A 19,159-nucleotide genomic window follows, 5' to 3' on the forward strand; every position below is an offset into this window, starting at 1 on the left:
TGGGCGGGCGTAGGCCGCGGCCTCCGGGACCGGCCCGCAGGGGATCGGGGGGACAGGACGGAGGATGGAGGGGGGAGGACAGAGGGGACCCGGCCCACACATACATCCCCAAAAAGGCCCCAGCCTTACCAAGGAAAGACGGCCATCTTCGCCGTCAGATGACCAGGCACTCCGCCTCCTCCTCCTCCTTCCCCCGCCGCCTTTGCCCTCCCGCCGGCCGCCATGAAGGAGGCGGGCCGCCCCAGCGCCGCCCCCCAAGTGCCATCCAATGAGGGAATAAAACAAACTCGTCCACCCGTTCATCCTATTACATTCGTTCATTAGTATTTAGTGAGATTTGACTCTCTGCGGAGCACTGGGCTGAGGGTTGGGAGCGAGGCCAGGCGTTTCACTTCCCTGGGCCTCAGTTCCCTCCTCGGTAAAATGGGGGTGAAGGCTGGGAGCCCCACGGGGGACAAGTTCATCGCCTTGTATCCTCCCCCCAGCCCTTAGAACAGTGCTCGGCACATAGTAAGCGCTTAATAATAACAATAATAATAATAATAATGTTGGTATTTGTTAAGCGCTTACTATGTGCCGAGCACTGAGTGCTGGGGGGGAGATACAGGGTCATGAGGTTGTCCCACGTGAAGCTCACAGTCTTCATCCCCATTTTAATAATGTTGGTATTTGTTACACACTATGTGCAGAGCACTGTTCTAAGCGCTGGGGTAGAAAGAGGGTCATCAGATTGTCCCACAAGAGGCTCACAGTCTTCATCCCCATTTGACAGATGAGGGAACTGAGGCACAGAGAAGTGAAGTGGCTTGCCCAAGGTCACCCAGCTGACAAGTGGCAGAGTCGGGATTCGAACCCATGACCTCTGGCTCCCAAGCCCGGGCTCTTTCCACTGAGCCGCACTTAACAAATGCCATCATTATCATTACAACTGGGCCGTAGAGAGAGACCATCCCTGCCCAACGACGGGGTCACGGTCTAGAAGGGGGACAGACAACAAAACAAGTAGACAGGCAGTAATACCATCAAAATAAATAGAATCATAGATATATACACATCATAAAATCATTCAATCATTTATTGAGCGCTTACTATGTGCAGAGCACTGGACTCGGCGCTTGAAAGGTACAATTGGGCCACAGAGAGAGACCATCCCTGCCCAACAACGGGCTCACAGAGAAGGGGGAGACAGAAAACAAAGCAAAACAAATAGACAGGCATCACTACCATCAAAATAAGTAAAACCATAGTTAAATGCACATCATTAATAGAGCAGTAAATATGTACAAATATATACAAGTGCTGTGGGGAGGGGAAGGGAATAATAATAATAATAATGATGGTATTTGTTACTGTTCTAAGCTCTGGGGTAGATACAGGGTACTCACGTTGTCCCACGTGGGGCTCATACTTTTAATCCCCATTTTACAGGTGAGAGAATTGAGGCACAGAGAAGTTAAGTGACTTAAGGTCACACAGCAGACAAGTGGCAGAGCCGGGATTTGCGTAATGACTCCCCTTTCTCTTCCTGATTTTAAGGGCAGTTCCACTTTTCTTCCCTTGACTGAAGGGGTCAAAATGTTCTGAGCCTGGAAAAGGGATTGCTCAGCTTTGGTCCTGGGGGAGGGAAGGGGGTCCTGCCTACCTCTAATCAGGGCCCACCACCAAAACCTTAAACTGCTGCCACCCGTGTCCACATTACTTCTAACTAACCCCCTCCAATAATGGTTTGGCAGGATTTATTAATAATAATTATTGCATTTAACCATTTACTATGTGCCAAGTACTGGGGTAGATACAAGATAATTGGGTTGGACACAGTCCCTGTCCCACAAAGGCTCCCAGTCTTAATCCCCATTTTCCAGATGAAGTATCTGAAGCACAGAGAAGTCAAGTGACCTGTCCAAAGTCACAAAGCAGACAAGTGGCAGAGACAGGTTTAGAACTCAGGTCTTTCTGACTCCCAGGCCTAGGCTCTATCCACTAAGCCACACTGCTTGATGACAGGGTAAGAGTTATGTATTTGCTTTGGTTCACTTGTTTCAATAATCCCATATGATTCATCCTCGTAAAGCTGGGGTTGTGTAGGGGGAGCGGGCTAATAGTGGGATACCGAGAGAGGAGCGGGAAGAAGAAATGACTCTAATTTATTTATATTAATGTCTGCTCCCCCCCTCTAGACTGTAAGCTTGCTGTGGGCAGGGACTGTAACCGTTTATTGTTGTGTTGCACTCTCCCAAGTGCTTAGTAGTGTACTCTACACACAGTAAAGTTTCAATAAATACGATTGAATGAATGGTTTCTTTCCGTTCCCCTCTCCTCGCCACGAGGGTTACCAACTGCTGGGGAATATTTTACAAACAGTATGAGAAAAATTTCTGCCTTTCAAACCTTTTGCTGACACTTTACGAATGGCATCAGCGACTGCGTCTCTATGGCCCATAGCCAGGCAATCCTGACCACCCAATAAACAGATAGAGCTCTGCGGAGCATGCAAACCAAGGTATGAGGTTGAGCCAGGTGTGGGGAGCTACTATAAATTGTCTAAAAACCACAGCTTTTGAATCATTGGTTTTGAAAATTTGGTATCTGTATTTATGGGTATATATATTAAATAAATACGGTACTTGTTAAGCACTATGTGCCAAGCACTGTACTACGCACTGGAATACATATAATTTAATCAGGTTGGACATAGTCCTTATCCCTTGGGGGTGCTCACGGTCTCAATCCCATTTTAATAATAATAATAATAATGTTGGTATTTGTTAGGCACTATGTGCAAACCACTGTTCTAAGCGCTGGGGGGATACAAGGTGATCAGGTCCCTTATGGGGCTCGGTCTTCATCTCCATTTTACAGATTAGGGAACTGAGGCCCAGGGAAGTGAAATGACTTGCCTAAAGTCACACAGCTGACAAGCAGCGGAGCGAGATTAGAACCCATGACCTCTGACTCCCAAGCCCGGGGGTCTTTCCACTGAGCCACGGTAACTGAGGCACAGAGAAGTTAAGTGACTTGCCCAAAGTCACACAGCAGACAAGTGGTGGAGCCGGGTTTGCTATCAACTGTACCAAAAGTAAATTTGGTTATTAATAAGGAAGTTGAGAGAAACAACTGAACGAGTTCTTTCAGGATGAAGTTTATTTTGCTGCTTGGCTATTAGCAAAGCCAGTAAAAATCAAAATACAATACAAAAATAAATACAGTTTACAATAATGGAGAAGCCATTCAAAATAAAAAAACAGAATAAAAAAGTTATAAATAAAAAAATCAACACACAAAACAATGTCTGGCACTCTGAAGAAAGCAGTAGGAGTTAAAAAAAAAAAATTGTGCTGACTGGAAATACACACACTTTCAAACTAAAAAATGTTCATTTTTAAATTCTTAAATCTAAAACTAGGGTATTTTTACTTTTCTCCAAAACCTATTGCTTCTCCGGGTAGAGTCCTGCCTATAAATCATTTACAGTCAAGACTGTATCACAGAGAGGCCTACAAGTATGCAGACTGAACCCTGAGGTGACCTTCTTTAAATGGTATGTAATCAAGTACATTTACCTTAATAAAATATCTTCATTATTTCGAATTTTTTTCTGGTTTCATTCTAACTTGTCCTGAAAAAAATCCCAAGAATCAAAACTATATATATATCTCCAGAACTATCTGCTTTCTACTCAGAAACTTGAAATATTCCAAGGACCTGGCTTCTCATTTCATGCATATCTTTCAAAAGATATTGCTTAAAAGGATATCCTTCAATTCTCTATACAAGAGATCTTCCTCTTTTTAAAAATGAAGTTAGGAAAAATATATATCATTTGTCCAATCATGAAAGAGGACTACAAAGTCCTTTCCTTTATGACCTAAAACATGAGAATTGTAAACTATCTCTGACTTGTGCCTACACTGAGTGATATTAATTTAATTTTAAACTGTTAGCCCAAAGGAGCTAAAACAATTATAGGCCCCTAAGACAGGCAGAACTTCACTTAGTTAAAATTATCATCTAATTTCAAATTAAACTTATTACTGATCTTTTATTTCCAGGAGTAAGAATCTTAGAGAAAATCTGAGTAATGATAAAAGGGACAAAACTGCCTGGAGAAATGTACTCAGCTCTACCTAACTTCATGCAACTATAGATCCTTACTATTGAATTTCTTAGATTAGTGCATTCCTAAATAGGAGACTTTCAAGAATATTGTGCTGCCCTTTTGAAAAGATTTTTCTCTTCACAGGAAACAGGGCACAAACAGTGCTCAAACTATTAATAGGGTAACAGGAAACTAACCTCAGCACTTCTGTTATTAATGCTATTCCTAAGAATAGCATTTTAAATATTCCCTTGGCTGTAGAAATAGTGCCAGATTTTATATATATATATACTATTTGGGCCCTTTTATGTTGGAACCAGGCCCATTCTTTGGAACTGCATGGTAATCCTTCGTACAGCATACACACTGTGACTGGTCCCATTGCATGGTCAAAGAAAAATAGGCTTTCTTGAAAATTAATACCCCTACCAAAAAATTTTCCCATGTTATTTTTCTCTAGCATGTTGAATTCCTGAATTCTGCAATCTAAATACAAAGCGGTTCTAGCAAGGAAAATATGTGTTTTTCGGAACTTCCACCTCATTTTGCTCTAGGAGACATTTAGTATCTAGAAAACATTAGCTCTACAAACATATTACACAAGTCACTCTGCCTTCCAGAGCTAGCTTCTTGGTGTCAATATACTCACAGAGGAACATTATTTTCCAGATATTGTCTCTTCAAAGGGAATGTAAAGTAGAGAATTGAGACAATTTTCTGGCTAAGAAGAAAAACAACTGCTTTTGACAGAAAACATAATTTTGTCTTGCTTTGAAGTATCCAGATACTTGCTCAAACCTCCTCTTCACATTGCCCTGTTGACCCAACCAACTATTACGTTTTGGAGAAGAAAACCTATTTTTTAGCCCAATGAATGTTGTCTTCTTAAATTGTCACAACATTTGGCTGCTTTCTTTGAGTTTTTCCTGCATATACTCCTAAAAGCAAAGCAAAAGTAAGGTTATTTTTCTGTAATTCAGTGCTATCATTTTCCAAATCAGATTATATATTACACAGATCATCTACACAGGCACAAAGAATTGACATTTTCTTCCAAAATCTTTTGATATTTCTATTTGAGATGCATTTTCACTTATTATTAACAAAGTTGGTTCAAATAAATGTGTCAGCTTTCTATAATCTACAACTCTTATTCCCACTTTAGAGTTTACTTCTAAACAGTGAAGATTATATTACAGTCTCTAACATTTTTCATTATGATTATGTCTTTAAATGAAGTCTAGAAAGCATATCAAAATAAACAATTCTATCAATTATTTAAGGAAAGAGAAGTTTAAAGAAAACATGAATGAAAATAAAAATTTCAACAGATGCTATCTTTTCCTGAGACTCTTAGCAAACCTTCCTTTTTGAAGAAATTTAGACTTAATGCAAGCATGTCATACTCCAGGTGCATTATAGCAGAAGACATTCAAAAAATATCCAATTATAATCCAATCATAATTCTACAAATGTAAGGAATCAATGAAGAAAGGTCATTTTATTATACCGACACACACTGCTCAGCTCATTTGTCATTTTATAATGCAAATACACTCTCATCCTAATTGATTTCCTATGTTTTTTTGTAATAAAGCCCTAATGATCTCCTGTTCATAAATTATTACTGTTGAGTATTGATCGATATGAATTAGTAAACATTTGGGAGCAAGTCTGCAAGTGAATATTCTATTAATGTGAATATTCTATTAATGAGATGGAACACAAACAATGCTACTTTGAGATGAAATGATGAGAAAGATACATTGTACACGACATCCACTGTAGCCAAACAGGAAGGTAACGGGAGAATTTTTAGGGAAACTTTGCTACCACCACCTAAGTCCCCATGGAATTACATCTCTCGACTTGATATTCAAACATATTCACTAATCTACGAGTGACCCTCTTGTTAGAATCCTTGGGGCCCACGAACTTCGTGGCTACAAGCTGAGGTGGGGCCCTGGCCCAGTGCAAGGTTGCCCCCTACAAAAAGGGACCAAGAGGGAATTATGGAAATTCACCTCCAGTAAACTTGACTTGGCTAAAAAGTTCTCACCAAAGGAGTGAACGCCACACATGTTCTCAGAGAGAGTCATCTAGCTGGTAATAATTATGCTGCGGCTGGGTATACCTCTGTGAGAAGGACGAAACCTAACCCAACCACATGCCCGGGGAAATAAGAGAAGGGATCTCCAAGGAGTTGCTTGGGTATCTAAAGGACCCACATTGTCTTATGAAAAGTGAATGCATAAAACCAAGCAGAGTTTCTGCATCAGGATCCCTGAACCCCCGAAGGAGAATCCCCAGTCTTTCCTACCAAAGTGAGCTTGTAATATTGGCGTTATCCTCAACTCATCTCTCTCACATTCAACCCACGTACGGAATCTGCCACCGACTCCTGTCAGTTCTCTCTTCACAACATGGCTACAATCCACCTTTTCCTCTCCATCCGAACTGCAACCACATTAATCCAAGCACTTATCCTATCTTGCCTCTTCTTTCTCCCCAGTCTAGTCCATACTTCACTCCGCTGTCTGGATCATTTTTCTAAAAAGCCATTCAAGTTCATATCTCCCCACTTCTCAAAAACTTCCCATGGTCGATCATTTACCTCTGCTTCAAAAGAAACACCTCACCATCAGCTTTAAAGCACTCAAACAGTGCACCCCCTCCTATTTTATCTCACTGATTTTCTACCACAACCCAGCCTAGGTGTTTCCTCTTCCAACACCAACCTACTCACTGTACCTCGAGCTCATCTATCTTGCCACCAACCCCTTGCCAATGACCTTTCTCTGGCTTGGAACTCCCTCTCCTTGCTGATGCAAGACAAACACTTTCCCCACTTTCAAAGCCTTATTAAAGTTACGTCTCCTCCTAGAAGGCTTTCCTAATTAAGCCCCCATTTCCCCTACTCCCTCTCTCTTCTGCCTCAGCTAGGCACTTGGATCTGTACCATTAAGCATTTGATAATCACCCACCCTCACCCCAGAGCACTTATGCACCTATCCAGAATTTATTTTAATGTCCATCTCCCGCTCTAGACTCTCCAACGCTTAGATGGAAATAAAAAGTAAGTTTTGGGGGGTTTCTTTTAGTGATTTTTCATCATCATCACAAAAAGGCCAAGGATTAGAGTATTACAATAATGGTGTCCGTGCAGGACAAATGTGTCCTTTAACGAGAAATTTCCAGGAGAAAAATCTGTTTGGGGCTCAAGTAAAAGAAGAAAATCTAGTCCTAAAAGAGCCAATCTAACATTAAAGGGTGTTGATCACATAAACAAGACCAGATTCTTTTAGCCATATGCTAGCCACACCACTGCGGACAGGGAATGTGCCTGTTTATATGGTACTCTCCCAAGCTCTTAATACAGTGCTTTGCACATAGTAAGCCCTCAGTAAACACAACTGAACAAAAGAATGAATTAGCCAATCCAGGGATTCAGACAAAACTGACACTGTATTTCAGGCTTTTCCATCCTCCCAATCTACCTCCACAGTCCACTGCGGGCTTCAAGGTCCATAAAGGCTGGTGAAAGGGCACAGCACAGGGCCTCTAAGCCAACCTTCCCCACTCAACTGGCAGCAGCTAGCAATCAAATCAATACCCTGAGCAATTAGGAGGCCCACAGGAAGGCACAACCTTCCAGCAAAAGGCCCTAACTAACCCCCAAATCCTCCTTTTTTCAGGTCTGTTAGATTGAGCTGAGACCGAAACTACTGTTCAGTAGTAAATCCTACTGTTAGCCAGCTAGTAAATCAGATACCATTATGGCAATTAAGGCCAAGTAGTTTTTCAGCCTGTTATTACGCTTGTCCTGAGGCAGACATGACTACTGTGCACTTTGAGATAGCCTACAGAAAGGGAAGAACTGGAGGGATTCTTGGAAACTCCAGACAGCCTTCTGGACGTTAAAAAAAGCACTAGAAGAATTGGCCATTTGTTAAAGTCCAATGTTTCATCGAGTTCCTATATCTTTGACTGGTATTTGAATTGCCAATTGTGATTCCATTTGAGTGGAGAAATTATTTCCAGTTAGTCTCCTTACTATCAATCCCATTTAAATCATGACTTGAAATGGACAATCCTTCAACTTGAGGATTTTAAATTACAGTGGAGGCTTTCATTACATCTAGTTATGAGCGTTCCCTTGCTCAGTTTAGGGTCTCAAATGCTAAATGACAACACAGAAATAACATGAAAAAGTTCTTCACATAGCTCACTTAACTGGAGAATTTATCTCACTAATAAAGGAAGGTTAATGAATTTGTCTGTCAATTACCTGAATTTATTTACATAATTTCTTCCATCGCATAATTTACATTTGCCCATCAATGGGGTTTTTTTTTTTAAGGAGGGAATAAAGTTTTTGTTTTTAAACAGTGAATGGCAGTGTACCCTAGGATAGGAAGAAAGGTAAGGTCAAGTCCTCCCCTCCATTCAACCAGGGAAGGAAGAGTATGGGTTCACTCATTCATTCATTCAATCGTATTTATTGAGTGCTTACTGTGTGTAAAGCACTGTTCTAAGCACTTGGGAGTGTACAATATAACAGTAAACAGAGACATTCCCTGCCTGGGGATGACGGGGGACTGTAATGCACTGCGTCCCTGGTGAATGCAGCACTTAGGACAGTGCAAGAGAATACCCTCTTACCTTTCTCTTTCTTCTCCCCTCCTTTCTTCCTCTTTTTCTTCTCTTTTTTCTCCTGTTCCCCTTACTGCTATACTTAATTTCCCACGTAATAGTCCCTCCTCTGTATTTGGGTTGCAAAAAGCAGGCTAAAAACTGGGGCAATTAGGCGAGTAAATATGGTATGTTAGTGATAGAAGTCAACCAAATTATAAAGTTTTATTTACACTGCCTAACTGAATCATTTCATAGTGCCAAATATTATACTTGAAATGTAACAATATATTTCCAACTATAACACAAAAGTACTTTGTGATTGAAAATTATTATAAACACACCTATTATATCGTCTTAAAATTAAAAGGCTTATATAAAAACTTTAAACTATCCTTTTATTCATTTTATATTGAATTTCTCTTCTTGCCACCATGGTACTTCATTTATACAGAGAGCTCATTCATGGAATAAAGAATACAACTTCACTTTTCTTTTTGAACCCAACAATTGAAAAAAATAGAATGTCTCCCTTTCATTCCCTCCCCACCAAATTATATAATATAATCTTATAATTGGGGTAAAAATGAAAAAAAAAAGCTTCTTTGATTTTAGTTTCCAATCACAATGAATACAATCCACAGCTGAATAATACACATGCACAGATGTAGGGCAGCTTAGGCAAGGCAGTGTCATTGTCATACATTTCTAACTTAATGACATTCTGGATTTAACATTCCCTAAGTGTCTTCAAAGAAGATTTGAGCCTTCTCACATTCATGTTCAACAAAATTACGCTTAGTAATTGTCATCATTCTCTCCTGAGTTTAAGCTCTTATCCCCTTAAAGAGACTACGATCTACTATAAATGGGAGAAATGATCACTATTTTGATCTGGGCTTATCCATTTTTTTGGTGAATAAAGTCATCTATTAACATGTTGCCTTAGGAAGGAGTGATTTTGTGTATGCACTAAACCATGGTGGCAAGAAAAAAAACACAATATATCCCCCTTAAAATGGACTAGGTTTGAGTGTGTAATGATAATTTTCTATTAAATGAGATTCAATAACTCTTTCTACACACCTGAAATAGGCACTCTGTTAGGCACTCTGCTCTCTGAGGGCTTCACTCTATTTTGCACAACCCCCTTCACTGATGTCTTAGGGGCTCTAATTAAATATAAAAAAGTTAATAAGTCACTTGCATTAGAGTATAATCGCTGTGCTTAAAAATAAAATGAATACCAATCTGTGTAACATAAGAATGACCTAAAACTAATGAGTACATTCTCATCTATCAGAAGCAAGTGCTACAGGGCTCTGCACTGCTTTTTATGGGGAAAATCCACCCCTGAGACAACTGTAAGGCAACGAAGACATTTTTTCGGTTGGATAAATTCTACAGACAAGTAGGAAAGTTCTTTTGGAACTTAACCTTTGTGTTACACTTAATGGAAGAAAAAACTGTATGAAGTGAGGACTAAAAACATCCAAACACGGTGATAATGAAAACACAATACACAACAGTATACATAATTAACTTCTAAATTTGCTCTTTCATGGAAAGAAAATTCAGAAAATTTAACCATTTGCTATATATCGCTCTTGAAGAGTATTTGCATTATTTGTCTATATTGTCATAAAAAAAGAATTGACCTCTGCAAGCTGTTTTTTTAATTTTAACTTCTGAAGGTAGTCTTACCCTTGCCTGCAAAGAAGTCTGTGAATAGGGGTATTCTGTCCTTGATTTGGCTGAAGTACTCTGTTAAAGTAAGGAGATTACAGTTCACTTAAAACAAATTCAGTGGAATAAACTGGATTTCTCCATGTTATGAGACTACCTTAGCAGTGAGTTTACACCTAAATTTTACCCCTAAAAGAACAGTACATTCATCATTTAATTCAAAACAGCACTAATCAGTGTATTAGACCTCAGGGTTGGTTTTACGGTGAGACGGACTACTCCTTCGGTGTTTCAGATCATTTCTCTAACTTTCTAAGGAGTAACTAATCCTCTCAACACGCAAAGGGGGAAAACGTTATTCTCATTTTACAAGAGAGAGGCAGAAATATTCAGTTCCCTTCTCAAGGGTTACAAAGCAAGACAATCCTGGATCCAAGCCATCCTGGTTCCTATAATTTTAATTACATAACTCCTGACTCAAATTTCCCCCCCACAAGTTCATTATGATTCTGCCCTGGAGCAGCTACTGGTAGGCCTAGATAGATGACAGCCAATACACAGTGAGGCCCCTGAGTATATAATGTTTCCTCTTCTGGAGGGAGTGTATCACTGGTAATACCTTCATAAATAAATCAACCACACATTCAGAAAAATTTAGGGGAAAGATTTACCTCTGTCAAAGTTATTTCTACTCACCTGGTTTCAGAAGGCTTTTGTTTCACAAGGATTTTCTTATTTGGCATTCCCACTTCTGCAACTCTAAAGTAATAAGGGCACAAGGGTACAGACGTAATGAGCTAACTTCTCCCACAATTTGAATAAATTCATGTCTGTGAGATTTTATGATCCAACAGTTATGTAAAAATATACAAATCACTTAAAGATTTAAACTTAAAACACCTTTCTCCCCATTCGATCTGGTATTTCAGGGGATTTTATACACTTTCAAACATGACAGACGTGAGATCAGTGCTTTTAAGGACAATATTCTGGTAAAAACACAGCCATCATTCCAAAAAAAGTACCATGCACTGCATTGGGCTTAAATTCCAAGGCTGAACACCATATTTTCTATGAAAGAAAAACATTACTTGATGATAACATCACTGCATTTTCTCCTCATGTCATCATTCTAATTATCATTGTGGAGGTGAGAGGAGGCAGGTAGGAGAAAGTGAGGGAAAAGAATCATTCAAAAAAAACTGTGTCTATTTATAAATTTTTTTTTATTATACTGAGAGCACTTAGTGGAAAATGTCTCTCATTTGCGTATTTAGATTTTACAGCTTGATTTTAGTGATTTCATTTAATGATAACAATCCTTACTTCCTAAGTGCAGAACAGTTCAATCTATTATATTTACTGAGCGCTTACTGTGGGCAGAGCACTGTTCTAAGTGCTTGGGAGAGAATAACAGAACAACACAACAGAGTTCCCTGCCCACTGTGAGCTCACAGTCTAGAAGGAGAGACAGACATTAATATAAATTACGGATATGTACATAAGTGCTGTGAGGCTTAGGGAGCGATAAATAGAGGGATGAAAATCAAGTGCAAGGGAGAAAGTGCTAAGTCAGAAAATGACAATTATTTTTTCATTTCATTACATAAGTTAAAATTTTAGGCATCACGTTAAAACATACTTCATATATTTCTTCCTATCCAGGGATTTCTGTGTTGCTGCTGAAAGAGACACTCTTTCACGTGGGCTCTTCATTTTATCCTTGCAAAAAAAAAAAAAAAGAGTAACTTTATATACTAAGTTAATATGATCATTTGAGGCACTATAAATGGAATTTTCAGATTTCCCATGGAAAGATTTCTCTTTTCAAACATTTAGCATTAAGCAAACTTAATTTTCCCTGAGAATTCCTTTTGGACTTTTAGAAATTTTACCAATTTTCATTCCATTTGTTTTCCACTGAATAATAAAGTTAGAAAATTCCTGGCAGATTAGCAAACATCTGAAATGTGAATACAAATGTACAAATGCACGTCGTGTCAGTCCTACTTTGATCTGCTGGAATCATTTGGGAGGGCAGAGGTGAAAATCTGATCACAATTAGCTGCATATAAAAAACTGTATGAATGTGCAGGGAAATAATCAGTCAGGCAAGAGCATGGTTCTCAAGCTGGCCAAAAAAGAACCCCCATCAAGACTAAGCAAAATATGGAATCTTGGTAGCATCACGGGAGCTTCAGTAGACCAATCTTATAAAGTCTACATTATTTTAATATCAGAGGCCTGCCAGTTGAAGCCCAATATCAACAAATAAAGTGCCGTGAAAGACTAGAGTTGTGATTTACCAAAACTCTGTAAAGGAGTAGGTTATTCATCCGACTTGGCTAGACTAATGTTCCCCCATTTTTATTAGCCTATTTCTAAATGAGGGGGTTTGTGTTTATTCCATAACAATATTATCACTACTGAACTATAAGGGCAGAGCATGCCGTGTCTCTAGAATGCATGCGATAAATGAGGAAAACGTGATGATCTTAGATCTGATGACCATAGCAATGACAAAGTAATAATAATAATAGCTATGGTAGAAGTGGAGACGGGACGGGATAGATTTCGATTTACTGGAGGGCAGCTTTCACCTTGAGAAACATCCAAGAAGGAAGCGAAGGGGGGGCTTTGGGGAGCTCGGACCTGAGGGTTTTGATTTTGTCAACAAAGAAGGCCAAGAGGGGGAAGTAGGGAGATGGAAGTCGATGAGAAATTTGAAATCACTTCCAAAGGAGGGAGAAGAGATGGCTACAAATACCAGTTCTTTACCACGAAACAAACAAGCAAATGTAGTGATCACTGCTCCCTCTTGTGAACAAAATTTCAAATTTCTCATTAACTTCCAGAATGAAATAAATGACATATTCTTTATAATGGGTGCGCCTGAAAGAAGGACCATCCTCTGGCATGACGGCAAGTTCGTAGAGGGAAAATGCTCAGGCAAATGGGTTTCTCCTAAAACCACCCGTGCCCCGACTTCTCTCCCTGACCGACCTTTTCAATCTCTCCTCTCTGATGACTCCTTCTCCCTGCTTTCAACATACCCACGTCAACCTTACCCTAAAAGAACGTTCTCTGGATGCCACTGTACCTTCAGCTTTCACCCCATCTCCTTCCTCTCATTCCTGTCCCTGATTCAAATGAAATTTAAAATTCAAATGTATTTTATCCACCCGCTGCTTCCACTACCTCTTCAACTCTCTTTCTGACCTTCTGCCATCGGGATTCTGCCATGTTCACTCCAGCTAGACTCTTCTCTCCAAGATCTCCTCCTGGCCGAACCTAATGAACACTGCTACTTTCGCCTAATTCTCCTGTCTCTGGCTGTCTTGAACTCTGTGTACCGCTCCCTCCTCCAGACCACACTGCCTATTTGAGCATTTTCTCTCTACGAACTTCCCGATCACGTCACAGGACGGTCATTCTTTCAGACGCATCCATTATAAAGAATACGTCACTGCTATCACACAGGAGGTCAGTGAGAAATTTGAAATAATATCCACAAAAGGGAGCAGAGATCACTATAAATACCATTTCTCTACCACGAAACAAACAGGCTTACCATCTGCCTGAGCATTTTCTCTCTACGAACTTCCCGATCGTGCCGCAAGATGGTCATTCTTTCAGGTGCATCCATTATGAAGAATATGTCATGGATATCATACAGGGCTGCTCGAAGCTGTTTTAAAAAAGAAAAACAGAACATAACTTCCATGAAAAATACAGGCCACATTTATTTTCTAAATAGCTACAGAATTTTTTTTTCAAGTTCAGGGCATGAGAATTTTAAAAACTTGCCGTTGTCAAGGATGAAATACATTTCCCTAAGTACAGGATGGATTGCCATTTCAAAACCCATCCCTGTTACCGGATGAATTTTGTACGGTAGAGACAAATGAGAAAACAAAATAATTTCTCATGGTTTGAAAACAAAAGAGAACACAAGAAGAGACCAGAGTGCCGTCACCTGAGCCACTACTCTTTCTTGGAGAGATGCATCTTGTGCTGAAACAGTTCCTCTTTTTAATGGAGCTTCTGATTGAAAGCTTCTTATGAATTCCAATGTGTCCTAAAAAAGAAACGGAAGTTACATGTGCTAAATGCTGGGTGCTCAGCCCAGGGCTCTGGGGCCAAAGTCAAAATTGGAAAGGCAGCTGCTGGTGAGCAAGAGGCCGCAGGGATTGGGGGCAAGAGCGGGTACTACTCTCCCAAGCACTTAATACAGTGTTTTGCACACAGTAAGCACTCAATAAATACGACTGAATGAACGAATTAATTCCTCCCCAGCCTGGGCCCACATGGGCAGTAGTGCTTTCCTCAACAGGTTGAAAGGGTATTTTTCACTCTAATTCACTATAGTTCACTAAATCCACATAATTTTCACATGCAAACTGCCATTTCAAAAGTCACTTTTTTTTTAGCAGCACCAAGTTCCAGCTCATTCTAGCTTACTTCCATCTTGGGATATGGCCTTCTGTATTTTTTTGGTCAGGCAGACAGCGGAAGAAAGCTTCCGGTCATGAGAGGCCTGAAGCCTGTTTCTGGACTCTGTGAGAATAGAGGGCAGATATGGAAGCATATCTTCAGAAACATTCTGGAGGAGGAAGGTAGGAGAAGGTGATTTCCAAGCTGCGATGAACACTGTTGCCAGGCAGTGATGGTTTTCACGTTTAATGCTAAATTGTGGGCTTCGTCTGGGAGCGTTCAGTGGTGTTGCCCAAACCACCATCATCAGAATCAAGTTCTTTCATAGGTTCTTCTTCACCTGTTATTTTAGATGGGAGACTTTATCTTCATTAATGTTAAATTATTTACTGCCTCTATGTTTATTTTCTTCCACTCTCCTCTTCTAGATTGCAAGTTTCTTCAGGGTACAGGGAATTTTTGATTCATTTTTTTCTTTGTACACTGCTGCTGATATTCCCAAGCACCTTATCCAGCATTTACCTACATTGCTGGGGCTCAAATGTTATTCAACCGTATTTATTGAGCGCTTACTGTGTGCAGAGCACTGTTAAGAGTTGTTTCTTGGGGAGTTTTTCTTTTCCATTAAAAAAAAAAACCCAGATGAAAAGCCTTCGATTCTCTACCCACGAGTACATTACCAAACAACCAGGAACAACAGAGTCCAATATAGACCACTGCTCCCTGGGTGTACACAATTTATATCTGCCTGTTTTCCCTGATAGTCTACAAACTCTTTGCAAATAAGGATCATGTCTTCTGCACTGCACACAGGAGGTGCTCATTAAACACAATTGAATGAATAAAAGTGATGAAGTGTCAAGGCTCCCCTTAGACAGGTGAACCTGTTTTCTAAGTGGGTATAGCAAAACCTCTGCCACTATCAAGTCTGTTTCTGCACAAGTTAATTTTTTCCTGCTTCCAATCTTCCAACTTACAGCTGTGAGCAGAGGAGAGCGGAAGTTAGAAAAGAGGATCAAAAACCAAAAACTGAAAAGTGTTTTACACCAAAGTCCTTACTTTTACGGTTTGTTGAAGATATTTCAGCTTTTCTGTCTGCATAAGCCTACGCGTAAGAAATCCCTTTGCCAGAGCTGTTATTTTGTTAAACTTTACTTGCATCTCCGGACTGAAGACCTTTAAGAAAAAAATGGACAAAATGGTAACAGTAAATCTGAGCATTATTAGAAGTGTGCTTGATTGGGTTTTTTAAAATTCTCCCCTCTTTTGTCCTCAGTTAAACATTTAGAATGTTTTAAAAATTGAAAAACCAAACTGGTGAGAATGCTGGCTTGGCACACTGTTTATCGAACTGTTTGAAGGGTTAGTTAAGGTTTTTTTTAAACTTGAAAATTTAAAATTAGATTGCAAAGTACCTTAGGGCAGGAGGTATCTTTTCTAATTTCCTTGTAACCTCCCAGCACCTAATACAATGATACCCTAGACAGCTAACAGTCTAACCAGCTGACAAATCTCTGTAACCAAAGGGTCTTTAGTGTTCCTTTTAAGGACATGCAGGGATAAATTAGTGAGTCTGCTTTAAATAGATATTTAAGTGTTTACTACCTGAGACCATCTAATTTTGGCTCTTCCAAGAGGTCTAGATGTTGACATTTTGGGCAGAGTGCTGGCTGATGATCCCCACAGGTAGAATGGAGCTTCATTTGCCAGACGAAAACTATGTTGTTGGCTGGGGTTGACCAAACCTAGGAAAAAGTCAAAATACCCCGGTTAGGGTTCATGTCAGAAGGCTTAATGTGTAACGCTGCACAAGACCTACACAGTGTTTACCAATACTACACAGAACAAATAGATCAGCCTGGCTAATTAATCACAGGCTGTCCCTCAGAAAAACAACTCACTAAAATCCTGGTAGAAGTACAGATTGAGTTTTTATTACATATGCTCCAGGGAAAGTGTTTTACCCAAGAAAAATGGCAAATGTTCCACCAAATTGGGCAGGGAGGAAGAGGGGGAAATAATGTAAAAATGTTTCCTTTGGGAATGAAACTACTCTCAACTCTGTTTTCTTATTTGTACATGCTATCGGTTGCCTGACACCTTAATGAATACAGGTTGGGCTTTGAGGCGACTCTTTTTGATGCTGCTTTAATTCATTCCTAGTGGGAACTGACTGTGGCCACCCCTCCTCATTTCTCAAAGGTTACTGTGCACCTGTCGGACGGCAGTAACTTAAGGCTGATGCCAACTTGGGCTGGATTCTGACCAGGAATATTTAAGAGAACGATCCATCTCCCTAATGGTTTTGTTTTAAAGGTAACAGGCACCTCGCTGTAAGAGAAAGAAAACGGTTTAAAGACCTACCAGCATTATTTGCAATGTGGAGGGTATCCACGTGAGGCAGCTTAGAATCTACCAAGCCACTATCGCTTATTTTTCTCCACTCTAATTCTACCCCACTGTTAATCTTCGTGTCTGGGGGTTCTGCTGTGATGTCCTTCTTCTCTTTCAATCGTCTCTCTTGTTCTTCTATTTCCTGTAGGGAGAAGTCTCTACTTCAATTAAATGGGGATTAAAAGTATCTAGACTTCAATAATTGTGTGTTAAACCAAATTCCACTGTAAATAAATCGAACAATTACTTCAGTGAAGCCTATTTTTCCTCCGATATCTATCTGGCTTCTTTTTTTAACTGTATCTGTTAAGTATTTACTATGTGCGAAGCACTGTGCTAAGTGCTGGGGTAGGGAAAGCTAATTAGGTTGTACGTAGTGTATGTCCCACATGGGGTTCACAGTCTTTATCCCCGTTTTACAGGCTAGATAACAGGCACAGAGAAGTTAAGTGACTTCCCCAAGATCGCACCCAAACATGTGGCAGAGTCGGCATTAGAACCCAGGTCCTTCTGACTCCCACACCTGTGCTCTATCATCTAAGCCATGCTGCTTCTCTGTTACAATCTACTTAATTATATTTTAGATGAGTTGTCTAATATATTTAGATGATTTATTGCACTGGGCCAAGCAGTCTACCCTTTCAGCTTACAGTCTTCAAAATAAAAAACAACAACAAAAAAACTCCTCTCCCTAACGACTTGGAAGTTATTTATAAAGCATTCCTATTTGACGAGGATCTGTAAAGTTTTGGATCAAGAAATTACTGACTGTGCTCTTAACAGACTATGACTTCCTAGACATGTACACTCAGTTCTGTCATTCACACATTACTATATATTTTGGGTAGAAAACTCTTAGGGAGTTAAGAAGCATTCATCCCACACGTGAGCTTGTTTGTATTCACCGTGCCACAGTGCCGGAGGAAATAATTTCTGCTAAAAGGCACGTGTGCATCTGTGGGGTGTTGGAAACAGGTGATTGCTACAGAACAAGGTGAAATTTTGCAAGAAAGAAGTCCCCATTCTAAAACAGAAGTGAGTGTATTCTCTAGTATATGTAGTATACATTAAAAAAAATTTTTTAATCATTCAATCGTATTTATTGAGCGCTTACCATGTGCAGAGCACTGTACTAAGCGCTTGGAAAGTACAATTGGATGACAGATAGAAACAATCCCTACCCAAAGCTGCCTGTGGTCAAGATACCCAGATAAGAGGACAAGCTTGTACACTCTCAAAGCCCAGGAATTTGAACACTCAGTTTCATTAATCCAAGAAAAGGGGGTTGAAATGGCTCACCTTTTGTAATTTCTCCTGTTCCCTCTCCTGTTCAGCTATAAGCAGTGATAGCTGTTGAGCGTGCTGTTCTTCGAGTCTCTTCCGTATTTCCTCGAAAGCCAGCATCTTGTTTTTTAAAAATTCCTCTCCCTCTGCAAAGAAATGCCCATGAAGACATCTAATCTGGTACTTGACAAATTCACTGTAATCTTCACACAGTAATGAATCCTCAATTTCACCTGCACAGTTACTCTATGGGTTATATCATTCAGAAACGAATCGGGATCTTCAATACACTTCTATCTTATGGCCAGCTCTCTACTACTACTACTAATAATAATAATGATGTTGATATTTGTAGCGCCTACTATGGGCAGAACACTGTTCTAAGCGCTGGGGGAGATACAGGGTCATCAGGTTGTCCCACGTGAGGCTCACAGTCTTAATCCCCATTTTACAGATGAGGTCACTGAGGCACAGAGAAGTGAAGTGACTCGCCCACAGTCACACAGCTGACAAGTGGCAGAGCCGGGAGTCGAACTCATGACCTCTGACTCCGAAGCCCAGGTTCTTTCCACTGAGCCACGCTGCTTCCCCAACTGCTCTACTGTATAAAACTAAGGAGAAGAGGCACTGTGG

At 40.1% G+C, this 19,159-nt stretch overlaps 2 protein-coding genes across 4 annotated transcripts in view; both read right to left on the reverse strand.

The window, feature by feature from the left end:
- Positions 1 to 208, reverse strand: part of VPS35L (VPS35 endosomal protein sorting factor like) — a 102,435-nt gene extending 102,227 nt beyond the window's left edge. The window contains exon 1 of the mRNA XM_029054921.1: positions 130 to 208. Within this exon, the coding sequence (XP_028910754.1) occupies positions 130 to 146 (17 nt within the window). The 5' untranslated portion in view covers positions 147 to 208. The remainder of the gene's footprint in view (positions 1 to 129) is intronic.
- Positions 209 to 3,120: 2,912 nt separating this feature from the next.
- Positions 3,121 to 19,159, reverse strand: part of CCP110 (centriolar coiled-coil protein 110) — a 36,010-nt gene continuing 19,971 nt past the window's right edge. The window contains exons 5-15 of one of the 3 annotated variants that reach the window (XM_001509085.5): positions 18,542 to 18,672; positions 17,213 to 17,384; positions 16,454 to 16,593; positions 15,908 to 16,024; positions 14,391 to 14,492; positions 13,986 to 14,102; positions 12,057 to 12,136; positions 11,111 to 11,173; positions 10,433 to 10,492; positions 9,815 to 9,900; positions 3,121 to 5,034 (exon numbers count right to left, since the gene is read on the reverse strand). In XM_001509085.5, coding sequence (XP_001509135.3) covers positions 4,982 to 5,034; positions 9,815 to 9,900; positions 10,433 to 10,492; positions 11,111 to 11,173; positions 12,057 to 12,136; positions 13,986 to 14,102; positions 14,391 to 14,492; positions 15,908 to 16,024; positions 16,454 to 16,593; positions 17,213 to 17,384; positions 18,542 to 18,672 — 1,121 coding nt within the window. In that variant the 3' untranslated portion in view covers positions 3,121 to 4,981. Of the gene's footprint in view, positions 5,035 to 8,634; positions 8,891 to 9,814; positions 9,901 to 10,432; positions 10,493 to 11,110; positions 11,174 to 12,056; positions 12,137 to 13,985; positions 14,103 to 14,390; positions 14,493 to 15,907; positions 16,025 to 16,453; positions 16,594 to 17,212; positions 17,385 to 18,541; positions 18,673 to 19,159 lie in introns of those variants that run through there. The other 2 variants (XM_029056408.2, XM_007657635.3) reach the window with 2 other exon arrangements.

Source organism: Ornithorhynchus anatinus, chromosome 2, assembly GCF_004115215.2.
Source record: "Ornithorhynchus anatinus isolate Pmale09 chromosome 2, mOrnAna1.pri.v4, whole genome shotgun sequence".
Lineage (NCBI taxonomy): Eukaryota > Metazoa > Chordata > Mammalia > Monotremata > Ornithorhynchidae > Ornithorhynchus > Ornithorhynchus anatinus.